Consider the following 26,782-nt stretch of genomic DNA (forward strand, 5'->3'; position numbering starts at 1 on the left):
TACATATACATATATAATTTTTGCTTTTGTGAAATAATTCTAATTCGCTGCCTTCTCCGGGCTAACGACATTAGCATACATACAGTTATAGATGATTCAGTTCAGTTGGCTGTTGTCATGTCATTTCCTGTGCAACAGATGCAATGGTCAGTCTTCAGCTGAAAAAGGGGAAGTAACAGAATTGACTAGTCAAGGAAGTGGCTGAAATGAGGAAGCTGACAGCTCCCCCAGCTCACTGTTTATTACTTCATCTGCTGGATCCAGTCAGAGTCGCTGGTTTCTGGTAATTCACTGGCCATGGATGGTTAAATGGAGATGATCTGGTCAGATGTTCAGACTCTGCTCGGCTCTTGTGATCAAGGAGTGACTGCTCTGAAGTTGAGGAGCTTTGACATTTGACTCCACTTCAGCACATAATACAAAGTAAGTGTTTTTGCTGTAGCACCGGCCGCACAGCCTACGCTCTGGCTCTCTTTAAATGTGTTGGGTTGTTGTTTTTGTAATGTGAAGATAAACCTGCAAGTGATAAGAAGAGCACTGAAGAGAAAAGAAAAGTGAAGGTTGAAGGTTGAAGGCTGTTTGCTGCAGTGAAATTTGGGTTTTTAGGTCCAAGTTCAGATCCAACGTTTGAAAAAGAACTGTCTCGTCTAAATCTTTCTCCTCAGATAATTAATAATCTGCTCATACAAAATTCACTTATATTCACAGTTAATATTGTGATGACTGAACATTTAAGTCGACGTTTTTAAATAAGAATAAATGAAGATTTTAGACTGTAAGAGCGACTTGCAATCATTTGTAATTATTGTAAATATAAATATAATGTTTATATATACATATTAATTATTATTTATATTCCAGTCACATCATATTTAGAATATAAATATATATATATATCATGTAGTCAAAAGTTTTTATTAGTAAATCTAAAACACAGACTATTAAGTTCATCAAAATTCAACTCTTAAATTTGTATAAAGCTGCTGAAGGAATTTTTTAGATAATAAGAATAATGTGATAATGTTAAATTTGGCTAAAGCTCGAACACAATTAATTGAAATGGTTAATAATTAATCTATAAACTTCACAGTAAACAGCTGTATTTACCGGCAAAAGCGGCAGCGACACTAACTCTAATTTTGTTGTTATTCCTTTTTTTCTAAATTCATTCATCTTTCTTGAAAACTTTGACTCTTTTAAACCTGATTTGTGATCCTTCAATAAAGCACTGAGAAGGCCCTTCTTTTTCACACGACTGTACGTTTATTTAGGATTTACCCAAAAGTCATTTTTAGGAGAATTCTAGCTGTGTAAGCTGGAAACCTGTTGCTACGGTTCCCATTTTAATTTGTTAAAAAAATGATATTGTCTTCCATTTGCTCCTGCACCATTCACGTGCTATCTAGATTAACTACCAATAACCAGCCGTCCTGTCAAGCTTTTCAGTTCAAACCTCTATACAAAAAAAAAAAATCACAATTTAGATCAAAATAAACCATAAATGCCTTGAATCCTAAAACACCAAATTACTTTTCTAGAAAGAGTCATAGATCTGACTGAAGAAGATTCTGAGATTCCTATTTGGAGCCACCAGGATGGACAGCATTAGAAAAGAGCAAATTAGAAGAGAGGTTTAAAGTCAGTCAGCCAAGGTGGAGGTGGTTTGGATTTTGGAGAAAGGATGTTGGAGATGGAGCTGCTACAGACCAGAGGAACTCCATTTGCCTCATTGGTCCATCCAGACACACTGTGTCTGTCACAGTGTGTAGGAATTTTGCACTGCACCTGCTGAGGCCGAGCTGCGCTAAAGCTGCGGGTAAAGTGTAGCAACGCGCTTTGCTTTCTACTGCTCCAGACTTTGAACGTGTCGCGCTCACACTGACAGTATGGGTGGTGTAGATTTGCGCTGTCACTTCGTCACCTGCTGAGCTTCGTTAGAAGCAGAGTTCATTAGTAAGTAACAAATGAAGGTGGACCAGTGCTTGATGAGTTCACACAGTTAACGACATTTAAATTACCAGTGGACTAGGACGTGTTTCACTGTCATCTTCCAGGAACAGGAACACTAAAGACCTGGAGTACAGAGCATTTGTTCCTAACCTGCTTGTTTTGGCAAACGACTATGAACCAAAGATCATTTTAATGTCTAATAATGTCAGTGTAGACTATATCAGTGTTCCCTACCTTTTCTGTGTAGACTATATCAGTGTTCCCTACCTCCACAGCACACCACCAGGCCAGGCAAAAATCTCACAAAAAGTATATGCAATGAAATATAATAATCTTCTAGTTTAAATGACCTCATTGACCTCACTGTTTAGTTGAAGACAACGCTGACATACTGGCAGGAATTGAAGAAAGACACTCACAAAGAACTTCTTCAACAGCTCTGATTTTTTTTTTTTAGTTTGGCCATCTGCTGCCACCTAGCAGAAGAGGATTGAATTGTTCTGCCTTTCATGCTTTGACGAGCAAAGGAAAATTATTTGCAATAAATAAATAATAGTTTTCAGCCCAAGTTAATGACATTGGATAATTTTCCACGGCACACCAGTGTGCCACGGCACAGGGGTTGAGAATCACTGGCCTATATCATTACGAAGTCCCCCTCTCTCCTCAAAACACAGTGCAGCAATAGCACCCCCTACCAGTGGCTACATAATAACAAGTTCTCTGTCCTAATGTAAAAATCGTTAAATGGTTGTAAAAATGGGTTCAGTATCGGAGGGAAATCCAATAACGATTCTTGCAGATATTACAAAACATCATAATAAATGGGTAAATGTGATGTGACAATAATGTAAAATATATTTTGTTGATGCAGGACTCCAGTTTTGATGGTAGTAAATAATAAAACACAAGTCACTCTGCTGAAAAAGTATTTGGAGCAAAGTATAAAAAAAAACCCTTCAAATAAACAACATAAAAATAGTTTTGACAGTAACTCATGTGTTAGTAGACGGGGGCGAATCCTCGGGGTCGTTAGTGGTGGCCGCACATGTCAACGCCTTATTTTCATTAATGAAAATACAATAATTTTATGCAGTTATTTTATTGGAAATGAATTTTTGAATGTTCAATTTTTGTCTTGATGAGTCGGTCACAAACGAAACTTTTTTTTTCTTTCTCTAGTTTCTCTGTCAAAGCCACATGTTATGAGCTCGTGCCACGTCTGTGTGCTCGTGTGCGTGTTTAAAAATCAAAATATATGCTGCAGTTTTATTTTGTGAGATCAAATTAATATATCAAATAATAATAATACAATAAATTTTTTTTTCCAAACTCTAGCGGTTGGCTCTGATGTATTTGTTTTGTTTTTTTGTGTGTGTGGATTTCTTCTGATCTTTCTGACGTGTACCTCTGTCTTCAGGTTCGTTCCATCCTGGTGGCTGACATTTGTGAAGAAACGGCTTTCATCTAAAGCCCGAATGGCGGAAATTGTAAACACGCTGCCGTTCTTCTACGGCAACATCACCAGAGAAGAAGCAGAGAATTACCTGCAGCAGGCGGACAAGGGCAATGGCTTGTATCTGCTCCGGCAGAGCCGCAACTACCTGGGAGGCTTTGCTCTCTCCGTGCTGCACTCCAATCGTTGTTACCACTACACCATCGAAAGAGAAAAAAATCAAACGTACGCTATAGCTGGTGGGAAGAGCCACACCAGTCCCATGGAGGTGATTGACTACCACTCCCAGGAGATGGATGGCCTGGTGTGTCTGCTGAAGAGGCCCTGCAACAGGCCCAAGAACATGCAGCCCAAGGTGGGGCCGTTTGAAGACCTCAAGGAAAGACTGATCCACGAGTACGTGAAGCAGAAATGGAAGCTGCAGGTAAGTTATGGCGTCGCTCATCGTCACTTCATAAGAGATCACATGACCCATTTCAGTGTAACACATGTGAACGTGGTTATTTGAACCCTTCTTTTCCTGTCCAAGAATGGCAAAAACAGTTGAAAAATATTCAAGGTAAAGGACCCTTGAACTTGGAACACATGATTATTTGACTGATGTTTCTGCTGAAGGGTTAGCAGCAACTTCCCCTAAAACAAAACAGGAAATATAACTCAATTTCTACTGTAGTAGTTATTATTACCTTCTGTAACTCCGGTGAACTTTTACAGCAGTTCACACTCTTCATGTCGTGACAACTGACTCATTTTATTTTTAGACACCTGAAAGGACACATGACAACCTTCCTTTTACAACCACTTAGCCAAACATGGACATTATTAAAGCCACCGCTGAAATGATACGCCTCAAAACAGCAGATGATTTGGTGATACACACTCTCTGCACATGCAATCAGAGTCAGGGGTTGGTTTTGTAGTGCAACTCACCTGATAGGGATCAGAAAGTGTCTTGAGAAAGAAAACACTCAATGTAATAAAACAACAGAAAAATAGCAGCCAAGAAATAAATGCACATGTACAACTGTACAGTGATCTACAGAGAGTTTTCATAACTTTGTTTGTTTTTTTCCTAAGGAAAACCATTGAAGCACAATGTTACACAAACTGTGTGTCATTGACACACACGAGTGCCCAGCCTGTGTGTGTGTGTGTGTGTGTGTGTGTGTGTGGTACTGGGTACCAGGACTGATACGTCTATCATCAGGAAACTGGATATTTATTATAAGAAACACGCAGTGAAACCCCAGTGGCCTGGAGGAGTGTGACAGTAACAGCTCTGTGGTAGTGGGGGAGTTCTAGTTCATGTGTGAGCTCCGGCCAAACCACTGTACGGACACCAGTAAAGTGTCTACGGTTGCATTCTTTATTTTTGTTCTTCACCAGCACGTGATTTCTATCCAAAAGGAAACGAAAATTTCTGAGCTAAACAAAAAGTTTTCAAACTGAAACTATTGTCACATGACACTATATACAGTATGTACAGTATATATATATGTATGTATTTATACATATATAAACAAATGATCTTCAATATCTTCTTCAAAATATAAAATTAAACAAAATGTGTTTTTCTAACACAGTCAGCTGAACAGAAAGTGTCACAAATAATGCATTTCTATTATATATATTATATATATATAATATATTTATTATAAAAAAGTAAAGACTGTCTCCTGCTTTCCTGTAAACAAAGTGTCACTTAAACTATGTCGAATGTTTTCTATGTTTTAATAAACAAATTAGAACACACACAATGTTGGTGAAGTAAGTCCGAGGTGTAAACATCTCATCTGTTCACTGTGTTGTTAAACTGTGAAGAAACATTAGCATATTATATGTTAGGATGCCGAGTACAAGTACAGTATTTGTTTGAAGTATTGCTCCTGATACCGGTATTTGTGCATCCGTAAACTTTGGACGTTTTGTCACAGTAACTTTGTAGTTTTAGTTTAGTAGCGTGAAACGCAGGTTTAGTCAGAGTTAAGGATATTATGTAGTTACATCTCTCAGTTGTGAGCAACAATGTGTGACATGTGTGTGTGTGCGTGTCAGAACACACACATGCGGTTTAACTTCACTTCCTGACACCTTGTTCTAACTTTCATTCTGCATCTCGTACACAGCGTGGACGAAGGACAGCCAGAGAGAACAGGGGTTTTTTTTGATCACAGGAGGAAACGTGAACGTACGCAGCAGCAGAGACACTGAACGCACCAAACTGTCCACAAAAACGCAAATATCAAAACAAACACAAAGTAACGTTAAACTTCAAAGGTTTAAGCATATAAAACAAAGGTAATGAATCCAAAAAGCTCTTACTATACAGCACTGATCTGGGTTGCGGGCCACAAGCTGGGCCACGCAGTCACTTAATTAATTGATCCAAAAATTAATTCCAGATAAGATTAATGATAATTTTCAGGGAGAAAGGTTTGATTATTTACCATAGGAATTTGGGTATTTCCAACCTTTTGGCATCCCTAGTGATTTGATTGGACTGCTGACCGATGCTCTTTGACCTCCTGTGGAAGCTCTGGACAGATTTAGAAATTCTTCTTTTTCCTTTTTAATACCCTTTCATTCCTCTCCCCACTAAGGCTGCATCTTGAAAGAATTTTGTTCAGTAGATCAAACTTCTGCTCAAGTAGGATCTCAACTGATCTGTGGAAATAATATATTAGATTTCATTAAATTTCCTCGTCTCACAGCAACTTTAAACTAGTTTTTCACTGTGATGATTGGCAGGAATGTTAACATTCATTTATTCTGTGTCCATTTCATGCATTAAATATGTTAATAATTGAAAGATGCAGGATACAGTAGAATTTATCCATCCATCCATTCATTTTCATCCACTTATCCGTTACTGGGTCGCGGGGGCAGCAGCCTCCACCCAGATCACACTGCACCGTACCAACCCCCCTGAACCTTCCTGCAGGTGGTGAGTCCACTGGAAGGTACCAACCGCCCTAACTGGGATTTGAACTTGCCCAGGAGGTGAACCCTGGGGTTCCACACCAATGACAGAGACATTGTCTCTGGGCATTGATTAGAATTTATCTGAACAGAAAAAGGAAAACAATATTTACTTTCCTTGGCAAAAAATAATTCTTTTTTTCGCGTGTGTGTGTTCAGGGAGCAGCCTTGGAGCAGGCCATCATCAGCCAGAAGCCTCAGCTGGAGAAGCTCATTGCCACCACTGCCCATGAACGAATGCCCTGGTTCCATGGACCAATTACACGAGAAGACTCTGAGCAGAGGCTGCAGAGTGGCTTCCGTATAAACGGGAAATTTCTGTGAGTCTTGTCTTTTATTAGTACCTGAAAACCTTTTAGCAGCATTCGCAGCAACTCAAAGTATAATAAGAGCTTTGTATTTACGACACGATGCTGTGGTTTACTCATCAGTAGTTTGATCTGAAGGTGTGTAACGTGCTCACTGACAGGATGGTGGTCAATACTTATAAATACATAATATTTTTATGTAATATTCCTTTGATATAATGTATTCCCTCACACTTCATAATTACCATTTCATCTTCAAATTTCTGTTCCACTTACCGTAACACAGTGAGTGCAGAGAGCACAAAGCACACACACACACACACACACACACCCACATACAGTGGTTTCTGCTTCGCTGGTTTGCAAATGACTTTCTGACATAAACACTATAATTGATGAAGAAAGAGAGTAAAATGGGAAATGTTCCAGATGAAGGACTTTAGAGAGTTATTATTGGTAAATACCACAGTAATTTCTCAGCATAATTTACCTAATCTATCCATCCATCCATCCATCCATCCATCCATCCAATCATCCATCCATCCATCCAATCATCCATCCATGTAGTATAAACTTCTGCGATTTAAACAACATCTTGATTTAGTGAATGTAATGTCAAACGTGGAACACCATGCCGTGTACCGTGAGCTGCCGTTTGCTTCGGCCCAACAACTGACTTCCTCTAAGATGTAGCTAAAGAAATGCAGCAATTGAGCAAACAGGTTTGTGGTGAGAGTAAAATGTAAAACAACTGCAACCAGTGCAGGAGTTTTTTAGTTGCATTGACCTCAGGTTTCTGTTGTTGACCATGGAGGGAAAATACTGCCTTCGTTATATTGTTATTTGACGTAGACTAGAACGGAGGTCTGTGACATGGGGTCTGTAACACTTCTAACTCAGTCACTTGATCAGCCCAAATTCAAAACACGGTCTACGCTCAGGGCAAAACAGGATTAATATTTTCTGACCTAGATTCAACCAGACATGAAGAATTAGTCAGATTGCAACAAAGGTTTCCTCAATCAAATACATTACAATAAATAATAATTCAAATATAAACATATAAAGTGCAATCAGAATATGATTGCACATACAAAATAGGAAATGTTAAAAAATAAACAAACAAAATAAGTTTTTGGTTTAATAAGGCGATGCCCCTGTCCTGTGTTTTTTTCATTCTTCTTTCAAGGATCCGGCAAAGAGCCACGAATGGATCCTACGCTCTGTGTTTACTCCATGAAGGAGAAGTCATGCATTATCTCATTGACCTGAACAGAAACGGAAAACTTGCCATTCCAGATGGAAAAATATTCGACACCCTGTGGCAGGTAAAGACAGAGAGATGAATATATCAGTCAAATACATATGAATAAAAATGAATGAATAAAAAGTGTAATGTCATACCAAGCATATTAAACTGACTTTAGGTTTTTACTATATAAAATGATGATGTGAACTGTAATGTAGCAAAGTTTTTATAACAAATGCCCTTCGTAACCCAACTCTTCCCCCTACAGCACGACCAGGGAATAACACTGATCCCTTTACACAACGAAAATGTCTCCTTACAAACAATACAAAGACTGAGCAAAAAAACAAGTGCTAAACTGAGCATTTGCTTCCGGAAATTCAGAGTGATTTACACCGTCTTCTCTCTTTAACCGTAGCTGGTGGAGCACTACTCCTACAAACCTGACGGTCTGCTGCGAGTGTTGACTGAACCCTGTCCAAGACCTGATGGAGAAACAGGTGAAAACCACTGCAGGGTTATCTGAATAGGTTTACAGCATCTGTACTAAAATACAAACTCACTATGAGAAGTAGTAGTAGTTTTTAAAAATGATTTCTTTAATCAATTTACCAGTGTAAACAGGTTCAGTTGTCAAGTACATGTTGACTTATTACGTCCAACCTGCCAAAAAAACCATAAAAAGGTCAATGTAATATATCACTGTGTTGCTAAAAAATGTAATATCACAGCACTACTGATATATTAATATTGAATGTATCGCTGTCATTTTAACACTATGTTTAGTGACTTTATGTAGGTTTAAAGTTTCTACAGACAAAACATCGTCCGGCCATAAAATCCCCAGAAATAACCTGCATTTCCATCGTGTTTTCCCCACTGTGACCCACTTCATCGTTTGTCTCCAACAGGACAGCCAATACTTCCATTAGACCAGCCTGGACACTTCACTGTTCTTGTGAGTCTGAATCTTTTCTCTCTTCTCCTTTCAATGATAAGAGCATCTACTGTTCATGGTCCAAGAAGGAAGTTAAGTTACAGTAGGTCACACCGGATGTGTGCTAGGAGATATTTTTGGCCGCATCAGTGATAGCTTACGATAATTTCCAGATTTTGTAATACTAGCTTAACTATCTTTGTCATTAAACATTGGTCCAAATAGAAACTGTTTTTAGAGAATGAAACTGTTACAGGAAAGAACAGTTACATCTTTATTCTTACATCTGTCTGTAAGGATTGTGTCAAGGTCACGCCCTGATAACCTCTCTGTTGTTTTGGTTTACAGCAAAGTACAGCAAGTAATTTTCTCTCCAAGATCAAAAATATAAAAAAGGTGAGGTAACACACCAGCCTCCTGTTGGTGTATCACAGCACAGTGTGGATACGTCGTTCCACTCCGTACTCTCTCCTTGGTCCACAGTATCCACAGTATTTGTGTTTGTGAACAAACAGTACCAGAACTAAAGCATGACCTGTTCTACCTAATCCTTAATTCAAGTTATTCATTCTATGTGTTTTGTCTCTCTTTATCGTGACAGAGACCCAGCACTCGACACCACAACACAGATAATCTGAATCCGTATGAATCCAGGACATACAACGACCAAAGTGACAACAAAGGTAAGTTGCATACGATCTGACGTCTGAAGGTTACATGACGTGTGTAAAAGAAAAATAAAAGCCAGACTAATCAAATCTGATTAAATCTAATAAGGTTTGGAATATCTTTATTTGTCCCCAGAAGGAGACATTTGCAATCCAATCCAAATGAATCTAATGTAATATGAGACAAAATAATCTAATATAATCTGATGTGAAGAGGAAGACCACAGAGGAGGTTTGTGGTGAGAGTTTGTGGTGAGAGAACATGGAGATGGTTGGTGTAAAAGCCGGGGAGGCAGGAAATGGAGGGTGAGATGGAGGCAGATGATCAACTGTAGCGACCCCTGCAGCCCAAAGAAGAATATGATTTCAATCATAACATCTTTGTTTGCCTACACAAACTCTAACTTTGCAACTGTTACCTTCTACAAGCTTACTCCAAAAATAACAAGTATACTGCTTTTATAATTATTTTATCTGTAAACCCTTGTTACTAACACAAGGCTCAGCCTTACACACAGAAGGTTCTGGGATCGAGCCACAGAGGAACCACATACTCAACGGCGCCTCCAGTGGCAGCCTGTGTGTGTGTTGCAAAGACTCACTGAATTTCCCCACTGTGGGGTGAATAAATGGCTAATGCTTTCAATTGAATGTATTTTTATTAGAACAGCTTTCTTGATCCTAACACAGTGACAAGTGACTCCTAATCTTTCACGGTCGATTCTTCATCAGAGGCCATGCCGATGGACACCAGCGAATATCTCAGTCCGTACGCTGACCCAGACGAACTACGCAGCCCGAAGGTGGATCGAAGCCAGCTTTACTTGGAAGATGGAGAACTGGGCTCTGGGAACTTTGGGACAGTCATGAAGGGCATTTACAAGATGAGAAAGTAAATGGAACAATGATGTCTGACGTTGTTTTAAATATTTGACACAAAGTCAAATGAACCCTCATTTATTGGGCCTACTCTTCTGCACACTGTAGGCAGTTTAGTCACAGTAATTACACCAATAGTTCACATCTGATTTGGTGTGATTCTGGTGAGGGGCAGCGGTGGCTTAGTGGTTAAGGACCACTGCGCTCACTTTGGTGATGGGTTAAAAGCAGAAGTCACGTTTGGTTGTGTGCAGTGGTGAGCTGTAGTTCACTTTCCTTTCCTAATGGCAGGGTAATCTGTTTTACTCTCACACCATTAACCTACTTATTTTTATTAGTTTTATGTTTTGAATGTCTGCTTTTTTTGTGTATATTTTAAATGTATAAATATTCTACAAAGAAATATTTCCCCCTTCTTGTTAGGTCATACATCTGTTATAACGTCCTCCATCATGGTCCGTAGATCAACACAGAATCTAACAGTGTTTGTCTCTGTGTGACAGAACAGAAAAGGCTGTTGCAGTCAAAATCCTAAAAAACGATGACGACAACCCCGCAGTCCGTGATGAGATGCTGCGGGAGGCCGGTGTAATGCAGCAGCTGGACAATCCGTACATCGTTCGCATGATCGGCATGTGTGAGGCCGAGAACCTCATGCTGGTTATGGAACTGGCTGAACTGGGACCTCTCCACAAGTTTCTTCAGAAAAACAAGTAGGTGCTATCAAAGAACCCTGGTTTATTTCCAGAACAAGTTGTTGACAAAAAAAAGAATTTTGATTTTTTTTTTTTTTATGTGCTTGTCCATCGAGTCACTATACTGTAACATGAGAACGTTACTAACACTGCTGGCAGGAAAAATCCTGGTGTAAGACTGTAACGCTCTGAAGGAGAAAATGAGGTTTGATTTTTAAAAAGTATCTGTGTGAACCAAACACCTTCTGTCCTCATATACTCAATCAAAATAATAACTTCAGGTTTGGGGCACGTTAGTTAGACCAAGCAAAAGATTTGTCTCTTGACATCAACAATATTAAGTTATAAACAGTTATTTCATTGTTTTTTCACTGCAGGCAAACTACCACAAAGAACATCACAGAGCTGGTTCATCAGGTGTCAATGGGCATGAAGTACTTGGAGGAGAATAACTTTGTCCACAGGGACCTTGCTGCCAGGAATGTGCTGTTGGTCACGCAGCACTACGCCAAAATCAGTGACTTTGGCCTCTCCAAGGCAGTTGCTGAGGAGCAGAACTATTACAAGGTAGTGCTGACAGGAACACACTGTGATCGTGATGTGAAGCCTAACTCACAAAGGTTGCATGTGCTCATATTCTATTCTTCTCTTAGTTGACTAATAATCTGTCAAATTCCTGACATGTCACAGCCCAGATCTCCCTAAACGTTTGTATCCATTACTTCCTCCAGGCCAAGTGTCATGGGAAGTGGCCAGTGAAATGGTACGCTCCTGAGTGTATTAACTACTTCAAGTTCTCATCCAAAAGTGACGTATGGAGCTTCGGAGTACTCATGTGGGAAGCCTACTCCTATGGCCAGAAACCATATAAGGTATGACTGACTTGGCTTTTCCACATTCTGGTTGTGTCCGAACTAAAGTTAGGAATTAAGTTAGCCAAAAAGCTACTACGTGTAACAAAGGACTGTGTAAGATGGAGATATTGGGATATGTAGAGTTGTCCGAGCCTTTGTGGTAGACTGTGCATCTTATGTCGTATAATTCATGTATTGTGCCACATACAGTACTTAAGTACATTTAAAAACACCAGTCTGATTGCATTAGCTGGAACCTTAATCAGTGTTTTACAACAGTTTTGTGGCCAAGGTACATATTTTAAATTAGAAGAATCCCACAGTGGACAACAAAATGTCAAATAAAAATGTAACAAAAAATATACGTAATTTAAAACTTACGGACAATTGACTTAATCAGTATGAAAACCTGACAAGTTTGGTTGATCACAACACTAATAAAATTGCAGGAATTGAAGAAAGAGTCACAGTTCTACTCTCCTGCATTTTAATCTGCTGCCACCTAGTGGAAGAGCATTTAATTGTTCTACCTGTCACTGTTACATGGTCGAAAAAGAGCGTCAACTTTCATGTCTCTTTTCATGTTGTTTTGTTTTTATAGCCATCTGCTGCCACCTAGTGGAATCTTGAATTGCTCTGCCGGTCACCGTTGCCTAGACAAACAGTGACAAAGTATTTGTTTGTAAATAAATAAATGTTCAAAGACCAATGAAGTGAAATTGCACAATTTTCCACAGCACACCTGATGATGTAATCACAGACCTAAATGTGTCACTCTTCACAGGGAATGAAAGGAAATGAAGTCATGCAGATGATTGAAACCGGGATGCGTATGGACGCCCCACCCAGCTGTCCACCAGAGATGCATGAACTGATGAGAACGTGCTGGACGTACAGGTGATTGAATTATTATATTTTTACCTCTCTAAATCTCCAGTCTGTAGGAACTGAAATGGGCTCTGTTATCTGAGAGGCTTCATCAGTTGTGAACAAAACTGTGATTATGCCAACGACTTGAAATGTTTTCTGGAAGACTGAGACAATTAGGACACATATAGCATCAAAACTAGCCATCAGGACTGTAAAGGTTCACTTTGGTCGTGTGGCTTCTCTACTGTCATACATCACTGCTGACACTTATATTAACCTAAAGTCATTTCATGTGCTCCGGATGGTTGACTACAAGTATTAAAACTCGTTAGCCTCACTGTCTCCCACCGATGAACGCAGTCTTACCTTGTTATGTGTCTGATGTTTAAAAAATACCAATGTCCCTTATTGTATTAACAGATCATTTGTTCCTTGTTTTGTTCTACAGTGCGGACAAACGGCCTGGATTTAATACTGTCGAACCAAGACTACGAGAGTTTTATTATGACATTGCACAGTAACTATTCTTTTTACAGATTCTTTCTATGCAAAATGTTGTCTCCTAAAAATGACCTCTTTTTAAATATACAAACTATAAAATGTTGTTCTATACTTGGTTTCTAAATGCAAATAGTACATGTTGCTGTTGAGGACATGCCTGACCAAAACAAAAAAACAAACTAAAGAAACTATGTTAGAACACATTTGCAATAACATTGTGTTATTACACCAGTTATGTCATGCACAAATTTGCTTTGAATTTAATTCTATATTGGAATTAATGTCCCTACTGTTTGTGCCAAAATTTTTATTTTTTAATAAACTCTTGAGCAGTGGCTACAAAGACATATTTTTGTCATAATTTATATTTTAATCCCAGACTGTGAAACATTTGTTTGTCGTCTGTCTGTCTGTCTGTCTGTACCTTCATCTCCATGTCTGTGTCTTTTCCTTCAGGGTTAATGACTCACCATTAAATACAACTGTGATCCTGTCCTGTCCAACTTTCCTGTCCTCTCAGAAACCTGACCTATAGTCAAGGTCACATCTATTAAATTCTATAAATCTTAAATCAAGAAACAGCGCGTCTGAACTTCACCTCCTCACCGACAAGCTGAACGTGACCTGCGTAGCTCCTGATTGGCTGTTGCGAGCTAGACCCCTTTTCCTCCAAATGGGGTTACGTTAACCAGGTGGTGCATTCAAGTGTAATAGGACATTTTTAATATTGCCGACGTGCACAATTAAAGATTAAATATACGCTCTCTTTTATTAGTCCCTTTTTGTATTTCTCTAACCAGTGACACGTGTGTTTTAATTTCACTAAGTTTGATCAGTTGCTTGATAAAGTGTCACCTGTCAGCTGCTGTGATGTGTCAAATATTTTTGACAAAAATTGACAAAAAAAATTAAACAGGTTTTACTTTTATTTTGCACCAGCACCATAACCTTCAACCGTAACCTAGTGTGTGCCACTAGATGGGGCACTCTCCTACAAGATTACCTGCCGTTTTGCGCGCGCGCGCGCGTTTGACTTGCAAAAGTATCTTTGCGCGCGTGCACAGGACTCCAGAGGCCACTGTGGGCTCAACAGCAGCAGCAGCAGACGCTGAGAGAGGATCAGAGTCTGTGTCGGAGAATCTCGTTTTTTGTTGTTGTTGTTTTATTTTCTTCTTCGCTACCATATCTGCTGGTCTGCAGCACACGTTCACGAGCAGAGACTTTTTCTGGAAAATCCGTTTTCTCTGGTTGAGTTCTGCGTCTCTCTCTGTGAAAACACGAAAAGGAGAAGGGAGAGAGAGAGAGAGAGAGAGAGGGGGGATACCGCTGCTGCAGAGAAAGTTAGTGGGACACCGTGGAGGCACCATGTCCTCATCAGTGAGGAGTTTGGTGTGGATGCTGCTTCTGTTTCACCTCCCCACGTGTACAGGTGAGTCTGAATCCCATTTGATCACGTTATGATCTGTGTGTACCATTGATGCGGCTCGGTGTGGGACGCTCTCCTCCCCACGTTCGTGCCAGGAGTTGGGCTGCGTGTGCGCTCGGCTGGTTTTTCAGAGAAGGTGAAACTCTTTCTAACCTCGTTCGCTGATAAAGAATCTGACGTTCAGCAACAGGAACACTGTTTAGATTGAACGGTCAAACTTATCTGCAGTATGTGGAACTTTTATGGTGTTTTTTTTTTCTTTCTTCGTGATCGAAACTCCTTCCCAGGATAAAACTGCGCAGCCATGTGCAGGAACAGTTTCAACCTCTGGAGTCTGTGCGGTCACTCGGCAACTCAGTCAGGCTTTGTCCTCCTCCCTCGGCTTGTTGACATTTGTCCGTCTCTTCATCTGAAGTCCCCTGACTCCGGCTCAGTCCGCCGCTGTGCTCTTATCATGGTAATGGGAATCTTTAGGTGGAGGTGATGGCGCCCCCTTTTCCTCCTCATGCTAATTGACGGAGTCTCCCAGCGGGGGGTGAGGGCAGTGGAGGTTTCCTCTTTTCAGCCCAGGCCTTTGAGGAGTTCACCATTTGGTATAAAGTCAAGCGAAAGCAGCGATGGGGGTGGGGCGCAGTAGTGGGTTTATTGAATACCCCCTGCCCCACCACTGCGTCTCTTTGTCTTTATACATGACTCTGCAGATGCATGTTTTATTTAGAGCAGAGGCTCTGCAACACTTTACCACCGTGTACCGCCCCCACCCCCCCACGAAAGTATTTGTTCATGTGCCTCTCAGTAGTATGAGCAACATTGAAGTACATTGTCTCTGGAGTACTCTGTTCAGCTAACACTAGTATATAAAGATCATTTATTCCTAATCGGATTATTCAACAGTTTACTAGCAAAAGATACAGGATAGAATTAATTATACTACAACATGTAACTGAATTCAGTTCTAATACTACACACAAACTTTTAAAAAGTAATTGGCACACACATAATATGAATAATTTCACCCCTTCAGAGTGGCCAAGAAGTACCACTGAAGGTACACACACCACATTTTGAGAACCACCAATTCCACCAAAAAGTCATTTTTATTAAATTAAACACACACGTCTGAAATTTTGGCATCAGTAACTCCCTAATCAATATGTTTTTGTGAAATAGGTCTGTGCTGTCAACAGTATTTAAATAATGCCTCTAAAAAGTCATTTCGATTTTAAGGATGTTCCAAATGTGCAGATGTGTGTGCAACTTTGTAGTTACGACTAGTTCCTAGACATTTCACTTCATAAGGACTCAATAACTGCCACTACATACAAAGTACAACGAGTACTTAACAATTAAATGATAGAACATTGACCCTCCAACAGGAGGCTCTGCCTCCCTCATCAGGTCCATGAAGGTACTGCAGGAGAGCTTTGAAGTTAATGGTGGAATAGAACCTGTTTTTTTTACGAGCATGTTTAGAGTAGACGTGAACGGGTCCTTTGTTTTGATAGGGATGTTTATGTTCGACAGTAACAGGCCATCACTCAACTTGGTTTGACTACGTTGGACTGGTTTGAATATGTGTGAAGTACTGTTTTCAGAGGTGTTACAGTAGGACGTCAGAGTGCTTGTTGTTACTTGTCAAAATGTAGAGTTTGAATCAGACCGTCCCATGATGTGTGGTAGCCCTCTGACCAAACTGTTTTCTCAGGTCTAGTTTCCATATCAGATGTCACTGAGGAAATGAACTCTTGTTAACTCCGTTTGTAATTTCCCTCAGTCGCGGCGTATCTCAAATTCCATCTGTCTTTGCTGAAGTAGCTCCATTAAAACTGTTGATGACATTCTGTCTGAAATATGGACTGAAACAAAAGTCTGTGACCAGAGTAGGACTGTAACGATTCTGACGTCAACGTGGACCGAACAGGCACTGGTGGTCTTCACCCTCTTAATCTCATTTTCTCAGGGTTCATAATGGTCAAAGAAAGCTCAAGTATAGTTTACCTCTATCTGCCAAAGTACAGCTGGAGGGACACCATTTTTACCAATCAGAATATACTTGTACTCCAACTTCCAGGAGTGCTCCCTGCTGAAGTACGACGGTTTTCAACACTGTCATTTTCAACAAGCTCTACAAACAAGACCACAATGGTAAAATGTTTTACTGGTCCACCCGTTTCTTCTTCTACTGTATAAAACACTCTAATGCTGAGAATGACAGATCGGAGACCACTGGATGTTTCAGCCTCACACTGGGCTCATACTTTTTTGGGTCACTGTGAGAACATTTCAGTCATATTTGGTAAATCCTCCTTTTCTCACTAATGGAATAACGTGGACCCTTTTTTGCCAAGTTCAATCAATTTCTGGCTTTAGGCTTAGTAACCTCTAAGTGAATTTGGTGATTTTGTCCAACTTTTTAAAGCCTCACATAACATTAATTTTTTGCTTTTTTAAAAACCATTTTAGTTTTATCTTCATTCATTTGCCTATGTAGTTCATTATTATTGTTAAATTATGATTTAACTCTGTTAAATCTGTTTTGTACGTTGCAACTTACCTTAAATCACCAAATTTAAAATAAACTTTCCATTTCAACTTTTATCTGCTCACACATTGCATATCAACGACAAAAATAAAAGACTTCTTGATTCAATCAAAAATCAATGAAATCAAAAAATAAAATATCCCATCTGCTAATTTTACTTCTTATCTCACAAAACCATAAGCAACTTTTTAATGATTGTGCTAAATCCTAACTTCTAGGACAAAAAGCAGTCGACAGTTCAAAGCTGCTGTGAATGAAGAAGCCTGCCGTCTAGTGTCGATGTAGATTTGGGACTTTGCTAACAGATGAATGTACAAATGTCACCACAACTGCCTTGTTGTGGGTTTTTTATACCTCAATTTGTTCCCTAATAAAACAAACAGTGGTTTGACTCACTCACTGTTGACTCACGTACATCATCACATATGGAAATAAAGGTCAAAGTGTCAGAGCTCCAAACCACCTTAAACTGGGTTCTCACTGTTTTCCAAACATGTTCCCTCAAGACTGTGCCACCAGCGGCAGAGGAGACAATCCAGGTTCTGTCTGCAGCCTTTCCACGTATGACCAGTCTGCGTGCTCGGTCATGTTACGTGTCTACGAAGGTTCCCAGTTATACGGGTCATCTGAAGCCTACATTATACTTTCTGCATTCCATGTCACACACACACACACATACCCACGGGCCTGTGTGTGACGGTGTCATTCATACTGAAGGGAGGCTGCACACTCAAGGCTTACATTTGACTGCAGTGGTGGTGACTTCTACTCACAGCGCAGCCTCCAGGATACAGCCTTCACGTCTTTCACCGAGCGCTTGAATAGCTGTTTGTCCGTGTGTTTGGTCTGTCATTAGAAACAAAGATAAATATACATGTCCTAGTCGCATAATTATATAATTAACCACCTACAGGACACATGTGGCTTTATTATTGTGTACTACCTTAAAGTACACACACACACACCAAATAACCTGTAACTACACTCTGTGTGCCCGCACCATAGACCATAATTACAGTTATTTTTAACAGTGTCTTATTTGAAAAACTAACTAGTAAAATGCAAAATATATAAGTATGGGAGGTAAGTTAGTAACTATATATATATATATACACATATAAACATATATATATATATGTATATATATATATATATATATATATATATACATACATGTAAACATATATACATATATGTATACATATATACATGTATGCATATATGTATACATGTATACATGTATACATATATGTACATATATGTATACATATATGCATACATGTATATATGTATACATATATGTATATATGTATATACATATATGTATACATATATGTACATATATGTATACATATATGCATACATGTATACATATATGTACATATATGTATACATGTATACATATATGCATACATGTATACATATATGTATACATATATACATGTATGCATATATGTATACATATATGTACATATATGTATACATGTATGCATATATGTATACATGTATACATGTATACATATATGCATACATGTATATATGTATACATACATACATATATACACATATATTGCATTTAGTTGGTCATAGCTTGTGATAAGTATATAAATATATATGTGTGTGTTTCAAGATCAAACCTCACTGTCAGCTCTAATATACAATAAATACTTGCTGTATTCGCGAATTTTATAGAAAAAAAAAGTTTTTCTGCTGACATACGCAGTAAACAAAAATTATTAGTTTGTGATTCCAGCCAATAATAAAAAAAAATTGGTTTTCACAGCATGTAACAATAGAACACTTAATGGAAAAACAAGGAGAGAACCTAGACTCCAGGGTAGTTGCAGAAAACACAGTGGAACTTTAAAGCTCATAAACAGTCACAGTGGCATGAGTCACTACGTTGGGGTAGGAGTCGAGAGGAGTCGAGACTTACTGTTGCTGCTAATGGAAATGCCTGGGGCTCTGAGCTGAGCAGGGCTCAGAAAAGAAAAAGAAAACTCAATAACTTAAATGCAGCCTTGACTTTCACAATATTTAAACACATAAAATAATGCTGAGGAAGGATTTTTTTTTCACAATATTTAAACACATAAAATAACACTGAGGAAGGATTTTTAAAAAAAAGGGTTCCTAACTTTATACTCTATAAAGTTAGGAAACCTTTTTAAAAAGCTGTACTAGCAGAAGGATTGACACACCAGGAAAATGAACTAAATCAGTGCCTACTACAGAACGTTATACCACTGCATTTGACTGAAATAAAGCCTGCTACTCCTGTACCACTGAAAATATACATTTATTTTCACACCAGGCTGCAACTTCCAGAGTGACTTGTAGTCCGGAAAATACGGTACTCCAGTTTTACAAACACTCAAATGCAACAAAATCTAGTCATGTGTCAAAGTAGAATACCTCCCTGACTCAAACAGACCAGTGTCCTCACACTGAAGGTGACAGTTCTCTGACTTGTCTCACCTTTCCTGTGTGGACGTCGGGACATGTTCATAAAACCTACAGATGGAAAGAATCAATGAGGAATCAGAGGAAACTATAGACGTCACATCAACTACTCTGTTTGGATCTGGTCAGCTGCCAATTCAATGTAATAAATTAAATTGTGTCTCTCCAGAGTGGGGTATGTCAGTGGTGAAGTAGTAGTACTGTAGTATCCTACAGGCCAAGTACCGATGGAGACGTAAACACGAGAAGACATCATTCGTTTTCACAGAGTGTGTGCAGTGCAGCGTTTTCCCAGGGTGTTTATTTCCTCACCTCCATCCATCCACTCGGCTACACCCCCCCCCAACCCCCCCAACCCCTCTCTGTTTCTACAGTCCAGCTGTAAAGTGAAACAAAGTGTGGCAGCAAGGGAAAAGCAAGGAAAGTTAGCCAGAGGTCAGTCGACTTCTCTGGAGTCAATGGAAAAGTTTGGGTCTCAGTGACATTGAAGTTCACAGTAATGGAGATGGTACTGGATCACATGGATCTGCTGATGGTTTAGCCACACCGGTTCATACGGGCAGGTAAAGGGCTAACTTTTGAAATGTGAAAGAAAAAAGTTACATTAGGTTTTTTTTATCAAATGGAATTGAAACCCTTATTTGCCCCAACGTTCTGTACTACGTTTGACCAGAAATACTTCAAAGGACACCTTTTCAAAACAAAAGAACATGAACGTTTGTAGAAACGTTTTGAGGAGAGGGGCTGCTTAACATCTATGCTCCATTGTTTTAGTTTTGTTCCCAAAATGGCACTCACTTTTAGATACTTTTTTTCTGCTATCAGTGATTTCTGTGCTCTTTTTAAAAAAATATTTATTTAGTGCTAACGTTAAATGTCTAATTGATCGACATTTTACTTCCTCTTTTACTTTACCTTTTTCTTTAAGTAAAAGTTTATTTGTGATGTTTATGATTATTGCAAATGAGTGAAAGGTAAAAGTAAGTTACTGTGTGTATGACAATACATTTGTTGATTTAAATTCTTGGTAATTCCTGCCTTATATAAACAGGATGATGGCGTGTGTTTTTAGAGTGACTGACAGCTTCATCCCTGCAGCAGCAGCAGCAGCAGCAGCAGCAGCAGCAGCAGCAGCAGCAGCTCACAGTCAGACTTTTACCATCAGGCTGAGTTCCTGGTCAGTCAACCTGCAACAGTGGTAGCTTTGTTTTAGGAAGCTGCTAATTGCTGGCTGGTGACAAGTTCTCATCAGAGTGAGGAAGAGGCTGAGGAAGGCTGCAGGCCACCATTGTATGTAGACGTACGCAGACCGTTACAACACTTCTTTGACTCCGCTGGTATATTCAGCTGTGTCTCATCTGTGGCACGTTTTCACAGAAAGAGACTGGAAAGATGATGGTGAAAAGGGGATAGGATTTTTTTTTTTTAAAAAAAAACCTTAAAAGATTTGATAACTTCAAAATCCTGATATCTATAAGCTGATGGATTTGTCTTAGTTCACTCCGGTTTCTGTCGGATCAATAAATAGTGAGGTCCAGATTGGAACGAAACTCTTGGTGACACATGTAATACATATGGCTCACCTACATGTGGCGCTGTGAACAGTCAGAGCCACCTGCTCCTGGGAGTATCGTGGTGTGTTTAAAAAGACCAAACGCCTGTAATTTTGAATGTCTACGTTGCTGTTGTAGGCGACAGAGGGCGACGAGGGTTCGTTGAAATACTGCTAATAAACCTAGCGGCGCCTGCAGCACAAACACAACTCGGCTACACGCCATTTATTGAGTAAAAAATAAATGCACAAATAAGCAACATAATGTGGTTCATTATGAACCCCCCCCCTGCACCCCCGTACTGCCTCAGCCACTCGTCCCATAAACACTCTTAGCCATTAGTTAGAACAATGAAAGGTCCTGTCAAAACGAAGTCATAATTAAACTGGCAAAATCAGATAACTGATAAATGTAAGACAACACACATCAAACGATGAACCATTAGCAATAAGTAATGAATTTGTATAAAAGCTCTTGTTTGTTTTTATTACTTTCAAAGATCTGCACTCTGTCCCTGTAGGACTCAGTCCTGGCTCCGGTCCAGCGGTCCTGTAAACTGTCTCTAGAGTCTTGGTTTCTCTCATTATTTGAACCTCAGCGTGCATTAATGCCTTCATAGGCCTGCGTTAGATTCCCTTTGAACAGATAACCAAAGAGGCATGGTGTCAACATATGCTGCTAATTAGCAGAGCAGGATAACAGGGACAGAGGAAGAGGCCTTTAAGTGTTGCTACATGAAAAAGAACTCTGCTATAGAATTCAGCATTCCTCCAAAGCACCACTGCACCGCCATCTGCAAGTATTTATGTGTGTAGTGTGGGGTAAAGTGAAAAAGACAGACATTTTACATCAGAGTGTGACACGTTTCATAATAAACCTCTGGTCAACAAGCACAGGGAATATTCTTTTGTTACATTTTCCTATGAGCTGGTCCAGATGTTGAGTGTGTAATGATGTGATTATCTGCCCTGCCAAATTATTTCATTTGTTTGCTCTAACAAAAACGACACAGAATCTTAGGTAGAAATAAAAAGTAAAACTTCTGAATTTAGCCGAGGACAGAAAATCCTCTACTCTCTCTTTATGTGTAAGGAGAGGGAGAAAGAAAGACGAAGACGCAGAGAATTATCCACTGGAACTCATGACCCGAACCAGGCTGACACTGTGGGTTAAAATACCAAAGTGCAGAGCAAAACGCTGGCAGAGGCTAAAGTGTTGATCACATTTCCTTTAGGGGATTCAAGCTCATTCAAGTAGCGTGCCTTCATTTGAGTGGGATTGAGGATTAGAATAACATTAGAATCGTTTATACACCACACCTACAGCGGTCAGTTCTCTACAGCAGCTCGGCTTCCTCCAAAATGGAAATCCTCAAATATAAAGTGATCTGTGATCGGCTTTTATGACTGGATTGTTTGTAATCGTCTGATGAGATGATGGGAGTGAAAATGACAGGGTAATAACAGGAAACCCTTATTAGCCCGTCAGTCGTCTCCCATCGTGGGGGCAGCACTAAGACTTTCTCAGAGTTGAGTTCAAGACAGTGAAGCAAAAACATCAGCTCCACAGAAACTGCTGTGTTTGTGTGTCAGGTCTTCGTGGAGTTGCGGGGGTGAGAGTTCTGTTTGTTTGATGAAGTGTGCTGTTTATATACTGGAGCCAAAAATTCATGTTTGACTTTTGTATAGTTATTGTTTTTGCTTGATCTTGTTGTTGACAGTTATGACAGAGAGCAGGAGTCAGATTTATACAAGTGGGTGTAAAATCACCTGTGTCACCTGTGTCACACCACTGCTGTAAACCAGGAAGCTCAACAGAAACGTATTAATGGGAGGGGTGTAAGTGGCGGAGCTGTTTCCTGCCTTCCATGCAGAAGGTTCTGGGTTTGACAACAACCAGCCCCTAAACCCGGGGCTAAACACTGGCTGTGGTGGAACCTGGAATATGAGGAGTAAGAGAGTGAGATTAACTCTAAATACTACTGATACTGATACTCAGGATCGGTATCGTGACATCTCATCAACGGCAGGCCACAGTACGATGAAGGGGATTAGAAGGTTTTGGATGGACATCAGTATCAGCGCTCCAACTGGCAGTGCTGGTATTGAACATGGAAAGGTTGCGTGGAGCTAACGCTCCTAAATAAACACAGAACTACGTCCTTAGGTCAGTAGGTCGGCTGTTATACTACTGAACAACCATCATCAGTCATTCCTATTTTCTGTCTCTGGCTTCGTCCTTTAGCTGGTCCACGCCACTCAGGTTTAAAGTGGGTTGACCAATGGAGAGGACGACACTGTTATCTGCAGTGACTTCCTGGTTGGCTCTTAGCTCCATCATGATGACTTAAAATGAAAGAATTGAGTGTTTATCGGGCAAACTAAACCATATCATCAATCCTTCATTGTAAAACACGGCATCCATCCATTATCACCATCAAGATCAGCACTGCCTGGCACACAGTGGGAGCAGAGAAGCTCTTAGTCTAGAGATGAATGACTAGTCCTCTCTGTTGACATGTTATGAGACATTCCAACAAGTGTGGAAAACCATTTTGACCAACGTGTAATCATTCCATCACTCCATTTGGCAATGATTAGTCAAAGTGTTAAGGATTGTAGAGATGCAGGTGATTAAGATCAGCACATGAGCAAATGAGATTAGTTGTCAGAGGATGTTTCAGAGGACGGTCACCTTATCCACCTTATCTGAGGCTCTGTGGTCGGTTCTGTGTTGACTGTGCCGAGTGTAAAGGTTTCCTGTGTGTGAGTTGCGTGGCGTCACAGACTTCTGCCGTGTCATGATTTTGAAAAATGAGAGACACATTTTACAGTGGAAGACCAGCCCGCCCCTGATCACAGCCTCTAAAATATCCTAAGGGGTTAAAGGTCAGGTGAGGCTTTGGACAAGCCCTCTTTAATCTCACTCTGTTTTATTAGATTCTGTGTCAACACACATACTTATCAGGGATATTTCAGTGAAGAAAAGCTTCCTTTGTCCCCCTGTTTGTACGAAGAGGAGAAGGAGAAGAGGACAAAGACGTAGGAGTCACTGTGGATGTTTTTAATCTGAATTACAGCCTGGGTCTGGTCATCATCTGTTGAGATGAGAGGGTTTTTGGAGCCGCAGGCATTGTAGTTACATCTGTTTATTATTATCTCGTTAAAGTATTTTGTGTTTTGTTTTATGGTGAATGCCTATGTACCTGTGTAACTCTCTTCAGAGGGGTGTTTGTTGTGTTTTCAGAGTTTTTAACCCTCACACATTCCTGCCTCCTTCTCTTAAGAACATCCCAGTGAGCAGCTATTCTTTTGGAAAATTGAGTTTGAATCATGGCAGAAATGCCTCGGCCTAAAACGTTTGTGTGACGTTTAGTATTCCCATTTTCCAGACGTCAGGGTCAACAGGACTGAATGTGTACCTCACAAGTTCTCACTCTTTAATTGGCTCAGTCATCTGTGATACTGAGGTAGTTAAAGTAGTTAGGTGTTGTCTCATTTACATCAACATCGTTGATTATCATTGAGCTGTTTGATGGTGTGACTAAATATCCTGTCCTACAGTATTTCCTTGTAGATTAATTACGTTGACTGTCCACAAATCAAACTGCTCCTCAGAGACGTTAAAGTTTACTCTTTCTCCTACTCTCTAATGTGCTGTGCACAGGTGAAAGGATGGAGTTTAAATCCAGACACGTCAGGCTGTAAACAACACCGAGAGAGCAGGGATATCAAAGTCTTCCTGAATGGTACAATCAGAGTGTTAGCAGCATTAGCTGTTAGCTTGACTCAAAACCTTTAGATCAATGGTGTCAAACTGCTGGCCCGAGGCCCTTGATCCCCTCATGTCTGGCCTTTGACTAAACGTCAATAATCATTTTGCGCTTGAAAAACAAATAATAATAAATAAATAAATAAATATATATATATATATACATATATATATATATATATACATACAGTATATACATATATATATATATATATATAAACATTTTCAATTCTAAAAATGCTGGTCATTTAAGAATAAGATGACATTGGTTGTTTCTCATTTTATATTTTTATATAGACTACACTCAGTCACTGTTTCACTAGTGGGGTGTTCACTGTGTCTGTGGTGTTTTTATGTGAGAGCACATGATGTCATTGGTTTAACAGGATAGACGAGCTAACTGCCTGTAGCACATCCTATCAACACTCACTTCAGTGTGCATATGTTGTCATATATACACATATATGTTCTAAGTGACATGAAAGAAGTACTTTATCTTTCATAGACATGTTTTGGAGAATAGGTGACCACCACGGCGGTTAGTGAGCTAGCCTTACAGCTAGGTTAGTTAACTGGTTAGATTCAGCCCTTACAAGTACTCACAACAGGCTGACAGAATGATAGTAAGTAAGTAATAAAACAATAAAAGTAGTTTTTGAGTATTTTTGTGTCAATACCAAGCACTGATACTTCTCTACATTGGGTTTCAATAAATGCGCAATGAACTGGTAGTCAAGGTTATATAAGTAGTTCTGTGGGAAATAGGGTGATGTGTGTGTGTTTGTGTAAGTTCAACCCAAACCACAGTGAGGACACCATGGTGCCTGTTAGAGCCCGAGTCTGTATTAAAAACAGTCAGTTCTCAAAAACATTCAGGATTTAGTTTTTGAGAAAAGTTTTCAAAAACTGACCCTCATCTTACAATAAAAAAATATATCCAGCCTGGGATCAATGAAGTACATCTACACGTAAGAAACAGAATCCACATTTGGAAGGAGGTACATTGGTGAGAGTGAAGAATAGCAGCATTGAGTGAAAGGTAAAAGTACAGCATATCATGTAGGACAAAAAGTTTGGTAAAGTAAAACTACGAGGCCCTCAGTCAGCACTGGTTGACATTAACAGTCTTCAATGGCCATGTGAAAATAAATAACAGAACCAGCCAGTCAGAGTAACAGCCTGTCCCTTCTCCTGCAGAACGGGCTTTCAATTGGTTTCAGAAGAACAAACTTTAAAATAATTTTAAAGAGAAAAAACCCCAGAAGTACTCTGTGGTTCACTTCAAACCCATTTGGAAAGACTGAGTACTGCAGTTCTTACATAAACTAAGGCCCATCCTTCTTTCCCTTGTCTGCGTGGTATGCAGCCTGGTATTTTATCACAGAGACCATAAAATGCAAATGAGCGAGTCCCTGTCATGACGACCTTCCAGGACTCATTTATTGCCTTTTCTTTAAGCCTTAAAATGACCAAATGTTTAAACAGAGGTCCCTGTTTTTATGAGGTGTCGTTTGTCTTTTGTGGCTGGGACTCTAGGGCGGGAAGATAGCATCGGGGCTAGCTAAGGTGAAATATCACAGTGAATAGTGGTGTCTGATAGAGCATGGTCTGTCACTATTCAGTTATCACGTCAGTGGGAATGTTTACAAGTTTTAAGACTTTAATTGAATCAGTGTTTAAT

The 26,782-nt window shown here is 39.6% G+C and overlaps 2 protein-coding genes across 3 annotated transcripts in view; both read left to right on the forward strand.

Annotated features, from left to right (window-relative positions):
• syk (spleen tyrosine kinase) overlaps nucleotides 1–13,526 on the forward strand; it is a 16,182-nt gene extending 2,656 nt beyond the window's left edge. The window contains exons 1-14 of one of the 2 annotated variants that reach the window (XM_008325451.3): nucleotides 211–423; nucleotides 3,371–3,830; nucleotides 6,545–6,705; nucleotides 7,883–8,021; nucleotides 8,361–8,442; nucleotides 8,854–8,900; nucleotides 9,228–9,275; nucleotides 9,481–9,562; nucleotides 10,280–10,439; nucleotides 10,930–11,139; nucleotides 11,499–11,688; nucleotides 11,853–11,993; nucleotides 12,760–12,872; nucleotides 13,294–13,526. In XM_008325451.3, coding sequence (XP_008323673.1) covers nucleotides 3,429–3,830; nucleotides 6,545–6,705; nucleotides 7,883–8,021; nucleotides 8,361–8,442; nucleotides 8,854–8,900; nucleotides 9,228–9,275; nucleotides 9,481–9,562; nucleotides 10,280–10,439; nucleotides 10,930–11,139; nucleotides 11,499–11,688; nucleotides 11,853–11,993; nucleotides 12,760–12,872; nucleotides 13,294–13,366 — 1,848 coding nt within the window. In that variant the 5' untranslated portion in view covers nucleotides 211–423; nucleotides 3,371–3,428 and the 3' untranslated portion in view covers nucleotides 13,367–13,526. Of the gene's footprint in view, nucleotides 1–210; nucleotides 424–3,370; nucleotides 3,831–6,544; nucleotides 6,706–7,882; nucleotides 8,022–8,360; nucleotides 8,443–8,853; nucleotides 8,901–9,227; nucleotides 9,276–9,480; nucleotides 9,563–10,279; nucleotides 10,440–10,929; nucleotides 11,140–11,498; nucleotides 11,689–11,852; nucleotides 11,994–12,759; nucleotides 12,873–13,293 lie in introns of those variants that run through there. The other variant, XM_008325450.3, reaches the window with a different exon arrangement.
• A 306-nt stretch (nucleotides 13,527–13,832) lies between these two features.
• Nucleotides 13,833–26,782, forward strand: part of ror2 (receptor tyrosine kinase-like orphan receptor 2) — a 30,580-nt gene continuing 17,630 nt past the window's right edge. Inside the window, exon 1 of the mRNA XM_008325449.2 lies at nucleotides 13,833–14,775. Within this exon, the coding sequence (XP_008323671.2) occupies nucleotides 14,325–14,775 (451 nt within the window). The 5' untranslated portion in view covers nucleotides 13,833–14,324. The remainder of the gene's footprint in view (nucleotides 14,776–26,782) is intronic.

Source organism: Cynoglossus semilaevis, chromosome 14, assembly GCF_000523025.1.
Source record: "Cynoglossus semilaevis isolate Cse_v1.0 chromosome 14, Cse_v1.0, whole genome shotgun sequence".
In the NCBI taxonomy this organism is placed as follows: domain Eukaryota; kingdom Metazoa; phylum Chordata; class Actinopteri; order Pleuronectiformes; family Cynoglossidae; genus Cynoglossus; species Cynoglossus semilaevis.